The sequence below is a fragment of the Henckelia pumila genome, unplaced genomic scaffold (genome assembly GCF_033568475.1).
Source record: "Henckelia pumila isolate YLH828 unplaced genomic scaffold, ASM3356847v2 CTG_461:::fragment_3, whole genome shotgun sequence".
Classification (NCBI taxonomy): Eukaryota; Viridiplantae; Streptophyta; class Magnoliopsida; order Lamiales; family Gesneriaceae; genus Henckelia; species Henckelia pumila.
Window position 1 is genome coordinate 14,552,214 of NW_027331831.1, and position 16,615 is coordinate 14,568,828.

Here is a 16,615-nt window from a genome sequence, read left to right on the forward strand (position 1 = left end):
TGCTGATCAAAGGTTGTTCAACGACTATTTTGCCTAGAATCCAGTATATAATGAAGCAATATTCCGGCGACGATTTCGAATGTCTCGAAATCTGTTCCTCCGGATAGTGGATGCGATAAAAAAATCATGATACTTCATACAACGAAGTGATAGTGTCGGAGGGCTTGGGTTATCGACTAATCAAAAAGCTATACTTGCATTGAGAATGTTAGCATATGTCTTATCTGCTGATGCTACTGATGAATACATCCAAATAGGTGAATATACTGCAATTCAGTGTATGGAATGTTTTTGTCAGGCTATAGTGAACGTTTTTTCGAAGAAGTACTTGAGGTCGCCTACTGCCAATGATGTTTCCAGACTTCTATATATTGGCAAACAACGAGGTTTTCCTGGAATGTTGGGAAGTCTCGACTGTATGCATTGAAGGTGGAAAAATTGTCCCACCGCTTGGGCTGGACAATTTGCAGGCCATAGTGGTTCTCCAACAATCATTTTAGAAGTTGTGGCTGATTACGATCTTTGGATATGACATGCATATTTTGGTATGTCTGGCTCCAATAATGATATAAATGTTTTAGAGTCATCCAGTCTGTTTTCTAATCTTGCAGATGGAATTGCTCCTCCTGCTCACTATACTATTGGAGGAAAAGAATATGAAACTGAGTATTATTTAGATGATAGTATCTATCCTAAATGATCAACTATTGTACAAACTATCCATGATCCACGTGCTCCAAAAAAGCGGTATTTTGCGATGAAACAAGAGTCATGCAGAAAAGATGTGGAGCGTGCATTTGGCATTCTTCAATCACGGTTTGCGATTGTGGCATCTCCAGCACATGGTTGGAAGAAAAATCATTTGCAAGATATAATGAAATCATGTATTATAAAGCACAATATGATTATTGAAGATAACGAGATCTCAGCGCACCAATTCAAGATGCGAGGGAGACACCAACTCCAGTGTTAGAAATGACTGCCAATGATCATGTCAGATTTCAAGAATTTCTCGCTTGCAATACAAAAATAAAAAACAAAGACGCTCATTATGCATTGCGAAATGCTTTAATTGATCATTTATGGGATGAATATGGTCATTTAAATATTTGAAGTTTATTGTGTTGTTTTAATTTATATCATGTACTTTTATTTTATTTCATCATTTGGAACAATTTATGTTTAATTTCTTATAATATATTATTATAATAATACAAAATTAATATATTGATCATTTTAGTAATATTATTGTAATTATTAATATTAACATATTAATATAATAAATTTTAAATATAATATAATTAATTAATGCAAATTTATAAATATATATGTTTATAAATAATAAAAAGTAATATAAAAAAGTAAATTAAAAGGAATATTTCGAGAATATTCTTTTTAGAGTAAAATTTGAAGTAGGTGGGTTGAAATGAATGTTATATTTGGTATAGAAATTGCGCTATTTTAGAATAGAACTGCTTTAAAATAAAATTTTGGGTTGGAGATGGCCTAACACACGCATTGTGTGTCATCATCTACTGAGTTGATTAAGTGCGACATATATTAACTATTTTTAATGTTACGACGATTTTTCAACATTTTTTATTTCTAAACCTCTGTCCCCGACCATATCCATCACCATCTCCCATGTTGAACAAAACCTCTTCAAACTCCATCCATGACTTACTTCTCTTACTTTTTTTTCTTTCAAATTGCTCGCATTTATAATAATAATTTTTTTTTCATAAATCCAAAGAAAAAAATCTAAAAAATACAAAAATAACGAAGTTTAAACGATTTGAAAACCTAAAAAGCAAAAGCTCATAAATTTGTACTATTAATAAAGGAAGCGCTATTAACAATAACTACTTTGGTGAGATTTGTTATTTAAAAAACTTTGATTTTTTTCTTTTTTTGTTAATGAAAAAAAAAAAAAGAAGTGTAAATTGCTCAAAAATTCCCAATGCAAACATGTTTTGCTCTGCACTCCCTAGCCATTTTTTTGTACCACATTTTTTGTTAATTTGTACTACATCTTGTATGGTTTTGTACCACATCTTGTATTGTTTTGTACTATATTTTATGACTAGGGACCCCAAAGCAAACATGTTTGCATTTGGGGATTTTTGAGCAAATTGTCCATGAAAGAACGTGTTATTCCACTGCACAATTTATAGATCATTCAAATTTATATAATCTTTGCTAAAAAAATAGTTAAATTTATATTTTATGCACACAGAAAGCTTGTATATGTTTAAGTTTGTGCCCTCTGTATTCAGAAAATTATGCACACATATTTTAAAAAGGGAGAAAAAAAGAAAATCTCTCCCACTTTATAAAGCAAACAGCACCACCAGCATCCTCCTCGCCATATTTTTCACTTGACAAACGATTGTCTTTCTACTACTGCCCATCGCCTTTTATCTCCCAGCAATTTCTCCATTTCCTCTGGATTCATCCACCCATTACCTGAATTCCAAGTGCGGTAATGCGACGAATTTCATAGAACGAAGCCTCTGGTAGCAGACTTTCGAAAAATTAAAGCGATTTTGGTACCGGAAGTGAAGTAATTGTACCTATTTATGCAGCAATAAAAAGTATGACATCTGAATCGAACGCCGGGTTTCACCACCATTACCATCAGCAGGGCGTGATGTTTAAATCCAGCGGTGCGATGAGCAGCAGCAGCAGCAGTGGTTCGGGGGGATGTGAAATGATTTCCATTGGAAATTACTATGGCAATCCTGGGGGAATTATGAATTTAGCTGTGAATGATGGGGCCACGGGAGGAGGGATGGTTTTCTCATCTGGGGGTTCGCCGAATTCTTTGAGTTCTTCCACGCTTCTGCTTGATTCGGTTCCCGGGCTGAAGCACGATACGGGGTTGGCTGTCGAATGGGGCATTGAGGAGCAGTACAAGCTGGAGGAAGGGCTTCGAAAGTTGGTACTTTCTTTCTAATCGTGGGAAATCAGTTAATAGCATTATATCTTTGTTTAATTACTTGAATTTTGATGTGTGATTCTATTGCTACTCACGGAAGTGCAATCCGGGAAACTTTGTTGTACCAGGTGTTCATATTGCTTGTTCATGGCCTTTCAAACTAACAGCTTCTAAAACTTTCATTATATTCTGGAGTGACAGAGAGATTGAGGATGTAGGCATATGTATAGAGGATCTGAGAGAGAGCTAGAAATGACTGGCTTTATCTACACTTCATAATCCGCAGCAGGTTATTAGAGTATTGCTGTTTTCTGCAATTATAGATCTCAAAATATATAAGAATGTGCCTACTTTGCTAGAGCACAGCAAAGAACATTCCAGCATAATGATATAATTATTGTGTCAAAACAATTGAACAAACTAATACGACACGACTCTCAAATGACAGCCAATTTGTCGAGACCTCAAGCTTTCTGCGTAGGTAGAATAGAAACTGAGCGCTGTTTGTTCCAATTTCTGCACGTGTAGTTGAGGTGCTTTGACTTCTGATTCGTGGTCTTTTGGTCTAATGTCTTTTATGTGTGCCGGGGCTTTTCATTCTTAGCCAATATGGTAGTTTGTATGGTGTAAGTTGCCGTTAAAGAAGGTTATGATCTGTGAGTGTCATTTTCATTGTTTGAGTTAGGCTTTTATTTGTTGTCAGATGTTATATTCTCATACATATTTTAACTGGGAATAACGTTTTCCTTGGGTTTGGAATCTGGATTCATCATAATCTAGTTGCCTTGTATTATTTGTATATGCACGTAGACTTTTAGGCGCAACACACTGGCAAAATTTGTTTTGTGAGATTCTTGCATCAGTTGCTATTACTCTAATACAAATGGAAATTGAAGTGCCTGTAAATTTCATTTTTAAAATCGAAAGGTGGAACCTTTTAAATGGATGCGTAACAAGGATAATTAGACGTGGATCATTACTCTAATTGGTTGGTATTGATTAAAAAAATTCCATGTGAGTTATGAAAGGAATCATTGTCTCTTCTGTATGCGAGCATAAAGCCTTTGATCATCTGTCACCTGTACTGTCATGTATTCCTCCATTTCTTTAGAATATGGATTCATGCCAGTGCTTCTATGAAACATTGCAAATTAATCACCTTATCGCAAAATTTGACTAATTTATTGCCAGCCTGATTGTTTATTTCAGCCTTGATTTTCTACCCTCGTCATGCAGACTTCTTTCCAATACGTGACTCGTGGTGTAACCTGTCCAGATCTTACATCTGGAGCTTATCTTGCGTTCCAATTGTTTGCTATTAGTTTCCAAAAGCATGACCCTGTTTTCACATGTTTGATTGATTCCTGCTTGAAGGTATGCCAATGAACCCAAAATTCTGATGTATATTAAGATTGCAGCCTCTCTTGGCGACAAAACTGTACGCGACGTTGCTCTTCGATGTCGATGGATGACGGTGAGTTAATAATTCTTTTCGAGATTGCATCTGATAATTAAATGTATTGTTCTGCTTCATTTTATGTGAAGATTGTTTGCCTCCTTGTTTAATGTTTTTACATTGTCTTGTCAGAGTAAGCGAAGAAAACATGAGGATCAGAGCTTGGTGAAGAAAGTGAAGGATCAGAGGGTAATGCTTTCTTAGGTTTGCTTAAAGTAGATTAACTGACTCAGTTTTAATCATTGGTCAGCTGTGGTGTGATTCGATAAATTTCAGCACAGTTTCATTTTCTAATCTATGTAAATTAATCATAATTCTTATTAAAATTAAAATCACTGAAAAACTAGGCTGCTCAGAACCTTCTTTGCTGTGGTAGTCAATTGGTATGTTCAGTTATGCTGATCTCCTGCTGCCTAAAACTAGATGATTGTTTATACAATGCATCTGAAGAAGCTGACCACTATGAGATTTTTTAATTTCTCTACTATTGAATATTTGAAATCAGATTTTAGAATCTTTGAAGCCTGATATAATGGCTATGGTGTTTCATAACCAACACTGGTTTGAGTTCACATTCATATTTAACTTCATATCAGCCTGTAGCAGTAGAAACTTATGGCTCTATCATGATAGGCGTGGTAATGAACTTTAGGAGTACTGGTTATATTATACTTTTGAATTTCCTATAACCTATTGTCTGTGATCGTCTTTGAGGGGTTAAGCCAGATCTGGCAATAGATGTATGTGAGACAAGATTTGGTAGAAGCTGAAGAGAGAGTATCAAGTGTTACTGGCGACTGGCAAGCACGTTGGAGATGGGGAGCGAGTTGCTTACTGTAACTTTTATGGAAGCTTAACAATTTATGGATGGGTTGTAGCATTAGCATGTTATTTGCGAATCTTTTTAGTTTTTATTTAATCTTAAAAATAAGAAAAATTCATAATTTTCTTTTTTGTTGTCTTGGACTTATCATTTACTTTTTCAAATTAGATCAAACTGCCATCCTTACATTTACTTATTCATTGAAAGAATAAGTTACATTGAGAAATAGACTTTAGCCAAGAAAGAAAATTTTCAAATGTTTACCAAGTATTGAGTTCCATGGTTGGATGAATAAAGGAATCACATTTAGCTCATTATTCATTTAATGACATCCTAGCTTAGCTTAAAACTATAATTTTGTACCATCATATGCTGTTTTGAGTTTCATTCGTGTACTGCAATTGTCCTTTGGTAGGATATCTTCTCCTACTATACTTTTATCGAATAAACTTTTTTCATATAAAAAATGTGAACATTGTCGAAGTGTTTGCGAGGCTGTGTAATATCCCCTTCTTTTTTTTCTTTTTCTTTTTTTTTTTTTGGTCTTAAGGGGGTGGAGTTGGTTGGTTTAGTATGGAGCAAGGTGGTGGTAGCACTTGAGTTGGGTGTTGGTTATAGACCACCCCTTCAGAGCTAAAGTGAGGAAGAAAAAGTACTATCAACATACAAAAAAGGCATAGTTGGATCTTGTTGTTGCTAGGATTTGATTGGGTCTTGGTCAGGTAAAATTGTTTGTGAACTAGCGACATTACAGTTGGAAAATGTAAATTTTGGTTTTGCACATAACGGATTGTGAGAAGCATCAATGCTTGAAATACGAGGCCTTAATTGGTGTACCTTTTCTTTACCTTTTACCTGTTTTGGCAAGTGTTACCCTCGCTTAGTACTGAATCTCATTCTTCTCTGACCTAGCCATTCCGATGATTGAGTTACTGTAAGCAATCTTTTGTTCATGAGATATTGTTTACAAATGAAGTTTTAAGGATTCTATGTTCGTTTTATCAACTGATCAGCAAAAAAGTGTGGATGTTTGTTATTAATCTTTTAGCTGTTTTGTTGTGTGTATTGTATATCTGCAATTCAGAATTATTCTCCTGTCTCAGAAAAAACTCTTACTCTAAAACTTAACCTATTTTTCCAGGATAAATTGATTGATTCAGCTTTGAGGAATAATATGTCTCCAGCTTCATCAATGAATGCTGCTTCATGTTCTTTCATTTCAAACCATCACAATCAAAGCAACTTAATGTTTTCAGAAGGTTTGGCTCCCTAACTTTTGGGATTAATCATATCTTCTCTTTTGCTTCTTTCCCTGACAATCACGACTGAGCACATTTGTTCATTTTCATGTCTAGAAGGGTTAATTTGGATGCCCTTTTTTATTGATTTTGAGGGAGTACATTACTATCGTGAACTCATTCTATTTTTCTTTCAGCAATGAGTGGCACAGCCAGACATCTTTTGGAAGAAAACAAGCAAGCGTTTGGTCAAATTTCTGCAAATCTTTCAGCTCTCAAGGTAATTTCAGGAGGAAACTAGAGTTAGCTTGTTCTAAATTGCTTTAGGAATTTCTAGGGGACATTGTTTCTGATGGAGTCTCATTGTTTAAGTATTTATTGCTTTAACATGATTATATAATAGAACTCTTTTCAGACATATGCGAACACACATTTCTTCCTTTTCGTTTGAAGGTATGGCATACCTTTTCTTTCGTAGTTGACAGGAGTTATGATATTCCAAAGACAACATTTTGGCATAAGGTGAATAAAGGAATTCTAGAGAAGATAGAAGAATTAACATGAAGACTTGCAGCATATGATGCATGTATATGGTTATAATGTGTATTAGGAATAAACTAGGAAAGCTTATTAAAAAAGCTTTAACTATCTGATAAATCTACATAAATCCCCATCCAAAATACTTGCGTGAAGCGTGTAATTTAAGAGCTTAGGTATGTCTGATTCTAACCGCCTAGGTACTTGTCACCTCCTATTGTAGTTTGTACACAAAACAATTCCAACTCCTGTATAAAGACCAGATAAGGTACTAACAAATATATAATTTATTATAACAATATCCGTGGTTACAAATTTGTAGATTAATCTTTTAACATTTTTCATTTGATCAATACCCTAACAAGTAATGTTACTGTGCTCAAAAGTGTTTTGATTCAACTTCATGTTATCCTCTCGTGTGCGGAGAAATCAAGAACATACACTAAATAATTGGGCATCTGAAGTACGGGAAGATACAAATATATCTGAACAATATAAAAAACAAATATAAAAAAAAATATATCTGAACTCAAAAGGCTGGCCCTCTGAAATTGAGCATCCGTGCATCTTCGATGAAGATGTAAGAACCTTGGTTTATCAATCCTCAACGTGAAAAAGTTGTAGAACATTTTGAATCAACTTCATGCTATCCTCTTAGATTTTTTGACCAAGAGAATGTGATATAATAAGGTTCTAAAAAACGCTAGGCGGTAGGCGGGCGGTCACCCACCGCCTAGAGCCTAGGTGCCTAAGCGGCTACCTAGACAGTGCCTAGGCGGTTTTTTAAAAATATATATAAATATTTTATAATATCTAAAATGATTCAAAATATGCATAAATATGTTCAACATTTTCATTAATATTTTTTCAATCATGTTTATTCATGTGCATAAATTTTTATGTGGATATATTTCAACAAAAATATGCATAACTTTGTTCAACTATTTTTTAAAAATAAATTTATCAATTTAAAAAAAAATAATGGAACCAGGTTGTTTGTTACCCGCCTAGGCGGCCAATTTTTCCAGCATCTCCTGGAGTCACCGCTAGGCGGTGATTTTTGGAACACACACATATATATAGATTTATACATATACATATAATTATGGCTGCGAATTATGCAAGTGATTTTCTGGGTACTCAATGTCATGGCTCTAAAGTTTGTTTCCTCAAGATCTCTGTAATGATCAGGATACCACAAACAGATTTGAAATCACAGTGGCCTGCTTTAGAAAGCAAGATCTTGAATATTTGACTCCTGTGGATGTGGTTAACCTTCAAAGTTGTAGAACTTATATTCCGCGGGAACTTAAATATTGAATTAGGCGAGAGAAGTTTCTGCATGTGTAATGTGAAATATATTGTGCCCGTACAATGAACCCTGCAAGTACCCTTGTGACTGTACTATAGAGGAGTCATGATCCACATCAAGCACCTTGACATTATTTTTTATCTTTTATTACTGAAGAAGCAATATATTGCTTTTGACAAGAAATGATTGGTCTGTGATTTTCAGCATGCAACATGGTAAAATTAGAATTTAGATTGTACATGACACCTTAATGGCTTAATTTGGTATGTCTGTATGTTGATCTCGCAGAAATATTTAAACTATGGCTAAGAAATAAGCTGATTGATCTTTGGTTTAATTTATTTTATCAAACTAAATGACATGAGAAAACTCGGTCACTTGACTACAATGAAATCACACTGCAACATTAGTTATTGGAAGGAGATGTTTAATTGACTGAGGGGAGGGTAACCCCGAATTAAATGAGTAAATCAGATGGGACTGTTGGAGAAGTAGACAAATCCAATTCTGAGGTTTTTGAATATACACAGTAAGAAACTTGGTATAACTAGATGACCTTGTTGAACATGATATATGCATTGATCACTTCCTCATTTAGCAAATGGTTGCCCTTTCTTTACCTAGTTTTCCTTAATAATTTTTGCATACATTTGCCTCTTCTAATCTTTTCACTCTAATATCAGTTGCAGGAGAACGTTAATCTCTTTTTTCATACACGGAACAACATAACTACAATATTGAATGAGTATGTTGTGGTTATTAATCTACCATCATTACTTTTGCACTCCATCATGTCTTACTTAGTGGAGCTCTTTTACTTTTATAGCATGAGTAACATGCCTGGGATTATGAGCCGAATGCCACCTCTTCCTGTGCTATTAAATGAGGAACTTGCAAGTAGTGTTTTTCCTCATTCTTCTCAGGTATGACTTGTTTTTTGTCTAAACTATTTTCAGCAACGGACTTTATGTTCACTTTTTAATATAAAAATGTCTAGCATCTTTAGATCTGTGCAAAGAATATTGTGGAGTGCTGTATGGATATAATAATGGATAACAAGTTCCCTATTGAATCACATGGCGATTTTAGTTGGTAACTCTAGGAACCTAAATATTTGTTTAAAGCTCGTCAAAATCTACACAAAAGGAGACCAAGTCTCATATCACTTCCCTTTCCTACCATAGGGGAAGATTAGACGTTGAATTATGATTTTTTTGAAGATTTAAGAATTGAAAGAATTTTTCCACATAACAGATGGACTAGTTTTAAATTCTTAAATAAAATTTCTAAAATGAAATGGAATGTAATAGATGTTGGTATTCGATTCATACGTATTTGGACTTTGGAGCGATAAATTAGTAGTACCTGCTTTATGCGTGTCACTGTAGGCAAACTTTGACGTCCTTGCGGAGGATGGGAACTGATTGACACCCCAAGCAGACAACCCAGAATATTCTCACGCACCTGTTTTGTATGCTCTAATGCTGTATCTGACGGAAATACAGCTAGTGATTAGTTTGACTGGGATTGGCATATAAGTGTGTGCCCTCGGTAAATGTTGGTATTCGATTCATACGTATTTGGAGCGATAAATTAGTAGTACCTGCTTTATGCATGTCACTGTAGGCAAATTTTGATGTCCTTGTGGAGGATGGGAACCGATTGACACCCCAAGCAGACAACCCAGAATATTCTCACGCGCATTTGTTTTGTATGCTCTAATGCTGTATCTGACGGAAATACAGCTAGTGATTAATTTGACTGGGATTGGCATATAAGCGTGTGCCCTCGGTTGAGCTCCTTGCGCCTTTTTATTGTTGCTGTGAGGATGAAAGTTAACTGCTTCTTTGAACCTTCTTGTCCGTTCCCTTGTAGTTTTACCATTTTCTCAAACAAATTCATATGATATCCACCCCAACAATGAACTCCCCCTTGCCATTTGGAATCAAGGAGCATCTCAAATTTTATTTAGATTTGCTGAACTCATCTTTCTTATTGCTTCATTCGTAATTATTGTGACTATTTTTCCCTTTTTTCTTTTTTCTTTTTTCTTTGTACTGCAGCCCATGATGTTTGGGTCGTCAAGTATGTTACATATGAAGCAGGAGCCGAGGTGCTAATCGCAATTCTTAACTTAAACTACACAAGTCTGGTTCCTGTAAGTATTGAAATTCTGCTGTAATGAGGCAAGACGCTTGCTCTTTTTCCAGTTCATAGTCTTGTCTCCATCCCTCATGGTAAGATTGTTCCCCCCGGATGTCATTTTTGGAAGCTGAATTGTTTGCTGAAGTAGGTACCAGCAAAGGCGCTTTAACTGCTAAATTTATTTGCTTCCTTTTGAATGTAAATTTACAGCACAGAAACCAGTTTGAGTGGATACTAAATTTGGAGCTTGATTCATCCTTTTCAAGAATCTGTCACTTATCTCAAAGCCTCTATTCCTTTGCAGTATAAACTTTGAAGTCAATTGCATTGAGTGGAAATGCAGAATTTTATTATTAAGCGAGTCGATTCCACATCTCTCGAGGTTCAATCTGGTTATATGTGCACCACCCTCAAGTTTTGGTTCATACAGTTTGCTAAACTTTGGATTCATAACTTTGATCGTGATAGATGTATCGACTAGCGGATGAATCCGAAAATTCGAGAGAGTTGTTCTTAGCATTTGTTCGTCTCACTAAATATCATGAAAAGAAAAAATGCATGCTGGGGACACCTGATGCAGAGTTGCTCTTAGCATTTGTCAGTAGTTTCTCATTGGCTTCCGGCTGAAGAATTACTCCAAAAAATAATAATAATAAATAAAGAATAAAATGCATGCTTCTGATGCAGAGTCTGAACAGAGATACTCGAAAAATAAGGGGTGAAATATGCTTTAATTCATATTTTAGTTTCTAGAATCTAAAATTAATTACTACAAAAACATATAAAATTATAAAGAAATAAGAGAAAAATATAAATTATGGATTATTAAAATAATTATTCATCTTTAATCATTTAAAATAGGAGAGAAGTGTAGAACAAAATGGGTGGTTTTTTTATATATGTTTTATATATTTTTTTGAAGAGACAAAATGAGTATTTTAGATAAAGCAAAAAAGGTTTTATCTAATGGGTAGTGTTATTCACACTTCATTTTTTGTTAAATAGACTCCAATTTTAATTTTTGTACTATTAGTTGACAATTGTACCCTTTATTTGATTGTCCTTATTTTTAGTAAGTTCATCAAGAATATTAATTAATAAACTAAGTTACCTAAAATATTATAATTATCGTTAAATTTGTAGATATTCATAAATAAATAAAAACTCAAGACAAATAGTAATAGTATGATTCACTTAACTAATTATTGTTTTTTTTGTTACAATATTATGGATGTCAAAGATTTGGGTGATCGAACAAATCTTCAAGAGATGGTAAAGAATCAAGATAATATCAATTCCTTGTAATTGCATAGTTACCATACTCGAGAATTTCTTGTACCTATAAATAGGTCACTTATGTAATACTTTTGATATATTGAATTTAATTGTTTTCTTTGCATATTCTTTGGTTAGTTTATCCTTTATTTTATAACACGTTATCAGCACGATTTTGTTAATGTTTTTCAATTTCATGGTTTTCATATAATTATCTCTCCGGCACATCTTACTCACGTCACCCACCACCGCCAACCTTGAGTGTCTCGTATTGAATTTGATGTATAATAATTTTGTAGATTATCATTTTCTTTATCCACGTCTGACGCCACCCACCATCACCAACTTTCAAATTCTTAAGTTACTTCTTGAATGTTATCGGTATGCTAATTAATTCATTTATGGCTTACACTATCATGTATAATTCTTCTGTCCTATTCTTGAATCATGACATGATTACGTGAACTTTAGTATATGCACCATCCATATTTTGTTCCCTTTTAATCTACTATTATTTCATAAAACATCATATTTTGTTCCCTTTTTTAATCTACTATTATTTCATAAAACATCAGTTTACATGTATATATTATAATTATGTTTAGAGATTTTTAATGATGAATATTATATGATTCTAATTTTTTTTTTTTAGATTTCATCATTGCGAATATCTCAAAGCTTGAATTTACCGCTCTTGATATCTCCGGCAAGAATTATCTCTCTTGGATACTAGATGCTGAAATACATCTAGATGCTATGGGTATTGAAAATACAATCAAAGATGAAAATAATGAATCACCGCAAAACCGTGCAAAGGCTATGATATTCCTTCGTCACCATCTTCATGATGGTTTGAAAATTGAGCATTTGACGATAAAAGATCCTCTTGATCTGTGGAATAATTTGAAAGAGAGATATAGCCATCAAAAGACGGTGATTCTTCCAAAAGCACGCTATGATTGGATGCATTTGCGCTTACAAGATTTTAAGTCTGTAAGTGAATATAATTCTGCATTATTTCGCATCAGTTCACAATTGAAATTGTGTGGAGAAAAAATAACTGATGATGATTTTTTGGAAAAAACATATTCCACGTTTCATGCCTCTAATGTTCTCCTGCAACAGCAGTATAGAGAGAAAGGCTTCAAAAAATATTCTGAATTGATTTCATGTTTACTTGTGGCTGAGCAAAATAATGAATTATTGATGAAAAATCATGAAATCCGTCCCACTGGAGCCAACCCATTCCCTGAAGTGAATGTGGCGATGCATGATGAAAAAAGAAAACAAAATAAGACCGAATTTGGTCGTGGTAGTGGTCATGGTCATGGACGTGGCCGTGACCGTGGACGTGGACGTGGACGTGGACGTGAGCGCCGTCGAGGACGCTTTCATCCGTATAATCGTGGGCATGAAGAGCCACGTGACTATAGTCATATCAATCAAAAGAATACAAATTATCAAAAATGGGGTAATGGCCAAGCAAAGAAAGTTGAAATTGGTCAAAATAATATGCCAAAGAAATCAGAAAATGAGTGCTATAGATGTGGAATAAAAGGGCATTGGTATCAAAATTGTCGTACGCCCAAACACCTTGTTGATCTCTACCAAGCATCAAAAGAAAAGGCAAGAGATATAAAGACTAATTTTATTTATCAAGGTGAAGATTTAAGCCAAGTCTCATCCTTCTCAGCACCTTTCGATGTCTCTGATTTCTTTGAAGACCCAGATGGGAGAATTGATCATTTGATTGGAGATGGCAGCGTGCAGAATTATTAAATATTTTATCTATCGTTTAGTTATATGTTTTGATTTATTTAATGTTTTTGAGTTATTTTTATTTAAGACAATATTAAGTTGGTTTAATTGTTTTTATTATGAATAAAAGTTATTTATTTCATATTGTCTTTATTATGAATTTTTTTATTCTTATTAATTCTATTATTTTGAATAGAATATGGACTTTGGACATGAAGTCAATGATGGAGATTTATGTCTTGTTGATAGTGCGACAACGCATTCTATATTTAAGAAGGATAAATATTTCTCATATTTGCAAATGAGAAAAAGTAATGTCAACACAATTTGTGGTAGTACAAACATTATTGAAGGCTCCGGAAGAGCAAATATTATATTACATGGAGGGACAAATTTTATTATCAATAATGCATTATTCTCTCCTAAGTCTCAAAGGAATTTATTGAGCTTTCAAGATATCCGACGGAATGGATATCATATTGAGACTGTAAGCCAGGAAGGAAAAGAATATCTTTTTATTACGAAAGAAATGTCGGGAAAGAAATACATTGTTGAAAAATTACCGACATTTACTTCTGGCTTATACTACACAAAAATAAATGTAGTAGAGATAAATGCCACAGTTGACCAGAAAGTCATTAATATGAATACGTTTATGACTTGGCATAACCGTTTGGGACATCCTGGTTCTACAATGATGCGAAAAATTATAGAGAATTCACATGGGCATCAATTAAAGAACAAGAAGGTTCTAAATTTTAAAGAATTCTCATGTGATGCATGTTCTCAAGGCAAATTAATTATTAGGCCTTCACCGACTAAAGTTGGTATTGAATCACCTACATTTTTGGAAAGAATACAAGGTGATATTTGTGGACCAATTCACCCATCATGTGGACCATTTATATATTTTATGGTTTTGATTGATGCATCAACAAGATGGTCACATGTATGTTTACTATCATCTCGCAACTTAGCGTTTGCTAGATTATTGGCTCAAATAATTCGATTAAGAGCACAATTCCCAGAATATCCCATTAAGAGGATTCGTCTTGATAATGCCGGTGAATTCACATCTCAAACTTTTAATGACTATTGCATGTCAATTGGGATAATTGTTGAACATTCTGTTGCTCATGTTCATACACAAAATGGTCTCGCTGAGTCATTGATTAAACGTCTCCAATTAATAGCTAGACCATTAATGATGAGAACGAAACTCCCCACGTTAGTTTGGGGACATGCTATTTTGCATGCAGCAACACTTATACGCATCAGACCTACTAGTTATCATGAATTCTCCCCTTTACAATTAGTTTTTGGCCAAGAGCCTAATATTTCCCATATAAGAATTTTTGGGTGTGCGGTGTATGTTCCAATTAGTCCACCACAACGCACTAAAATGGGTCCTCAAAGGAGATTGGGAATATATGTGGGATATGATTCTCCATCGATTATCAAATATTTAGAGCCCACGACGGGAGATATTTTCACGGCACGATTTGCCGATTGTCATTTTGATGAAACAAAATTTCCAACATTAGGGGGAGAAAATATGAGATCACCAAGTGAATTAACTTGGAATGCATCACTACATCAATTTGATCATCGGACAAGTGAATGTGAACTTGAAGTTCAAAGAATAGTCCACTTGCAAAATATTGCAAATAAATTACCTGATGCATTTAGTGATGTGAAAAGGGTGACTAAGTCATACTTACCGGCTGCTAATGCTCCAGCACATATTGATGTTCCCAAAGAAATATCAAATGATGAGTCAATTGCTCGACTCAAGCGTGGTACACCAATTGGATCCAAAGACAAAAATCCACGAAAAAGAAAAGGATCAAATAATATGAATCCACATATTGAGATATCTGATTCATTGATTGATAACTCTGAAAAAGTTGATCATCAAATCCCCAATGAAGTTCAAGTACTTGACAATGAAGAGATCTCGATAAATTATGTCAAAACGGGAAAACGATTAAATCGAGCAGAAATTATTGTCGACAATAAGTTTGCATATGCCATGGCATTTGATGTTGTTAATGAAGATGATGATCTAGATCCTAAATCTGTTACTGAATGTCGTAATAGACATGATTGGCCAAATTGGAAAATGGCAATACAAGAAGAGTTAAACTCACTAGCAAAACGTGAGGTTTTGGGACCTGTTGTCCAAACACCAAAAGGGGTAATTCCCGTGGGTTGTAAATGGGTTTTTGTACGAAAACGAAATGAGAAAAACGAAGTGACTAGATACAAAGCTCGATTAGTAGCACAAGGTTTTTCTCAAAGACCCGGTATTGATTATGAAGAGACGTACTCTCTTGTGATGGATGCAATTACATTCCGATATCTTCTTGGCATGGCCGCACAAGAAAAACTTGAAATGCGTCTTATGGACGTTGTTACTGCATATTTGTATGAAAAACTTGATAATGATATCTACATGAAAATTCCTGAAGGATTTAAGATATCAGAAGCATTTGCTTCAAATTTTGCAAATGTTTGCTCCATTAAACTACAAAGATCCTTGTATGGACTAAAACAATCTGGGCGCATGTGGTACAAGAGACTTAGCGACTATTTGTTGAAAGAAGGCTACAAAAATGATCCAATTTGTCCATGTGTTTTTATTCAAAAGAATGGATCAAAGTTTGTCATTATTGCTGTATTTGTCGATGATTTAAATATCATTGGAAGTCCCGAAGAACTTGAAAAGACAGTTGATGTCTTGAAAAGGGAATTTGAGATGAAAGACTTAGGCAAAACAAAATTTTGTCTTGGTTTACAAATTGAACATCTGGCAGATGGAATTTTAGTTCATCAATCCACATATACAGAAAAAGTGTTGAATTGATTTTATATGGATAAAGCCCATCCATTGAGTTCGCCCATGGTTGTTCGATCTCTTGATGTGGAAAAAGATATTTTTCGACCTCGTGATGAGCAAGAAGAACTACTTGGTCCAGAAGTACCATATCTTAGTGCAATTGGTGCATTGATGTATCTTGCTAATAGTACTAGACCGGACATATCATTTGCTGTAAATTTGTTGGCAAGATATAGTTCTTCTCCTACACGAAGGCATTGGAATGGAGTTAAACATTTATTTAGATATCTTCAG

The 16,615-nt window shown here is 34.4% G+C and overlaps 2 protein-coding genes across 2 annotated transcripts; both read left to right on the forward strand.

Moving 5' to 3' along the window:
• The first annotated feature begins 2,302 nt into the window (after nt 1-2,302).
• Nucleotides 2,303-10,944, forward strand: LOC140871572 (uncharacterized). Its single transcript, XM_073274141.1, has 8 exons — nt 2,303-2,937; nt 4,313-4,412; nt 4,527-4,583; nt 6,359-6,476; nt 6,653-6,735; nt 8,988-9,049; nt 9,131-9,227; nt 10,368-10,944. The coding sequence occupies exons 1-8, from the start codon at nt 2,597-2,599 to the stop codon at nt 10,422-10,424; spliced, it is 915 nt and encodes a 304-aa protein (XP_073130242.1). The 5' UTR covers nt 2,303-2,596; the 3' UTR covers nt 10,425-10,944.
• Nucleotides 10,945-12,480: 1,536 nt separating this feature from the next.
• Nucleotides 12,481-13,503, forward strand: LOC140872045 (uncharacterized). The gene has a single exon (XM_073274781.1). It carries the CDS (start codon nt 12,481-12,483, stop codon nt 13,501-13,503), a length of 1,023 nt encoding a protein of 340 aa, XP_073130882.1.
• Nucleotides 13,504-16,615: the final 3,112 nt, after the last annotated feature.

Excerpts from the sequence above, each read along its gene's own strand:
- LOC140872045 (XM_073274781.1), top strand. The coding sequence starts at position 12,481 with ATGGGTATTGAAAATACAATCAAAGATGAAAATAATGAATCACCGCAA.
- LOC140871572 (XM_073274141.1), top strand. The coding sequence starts at position 2,597 with ATGACATCTGAATCGAACGCCGGGTTTCACCACCATTACCATCAGCAG. Across the intron at positions 4,413-4,526 it reads TTCGATGTCGATGGATGACG|AGTAAGCGAAGAAAACATGA; the intron begins GTGAGTTAATAA and ends TTGTCTTGTCAG. Across the intron at positions 6,736-8,987 it reads CAAATCTTTCAGCTCTCAAG|TTGCAGGAGAACGTTAATCT; the intron begins GTAATTTCAGGA and ends CTCTAATATCAG.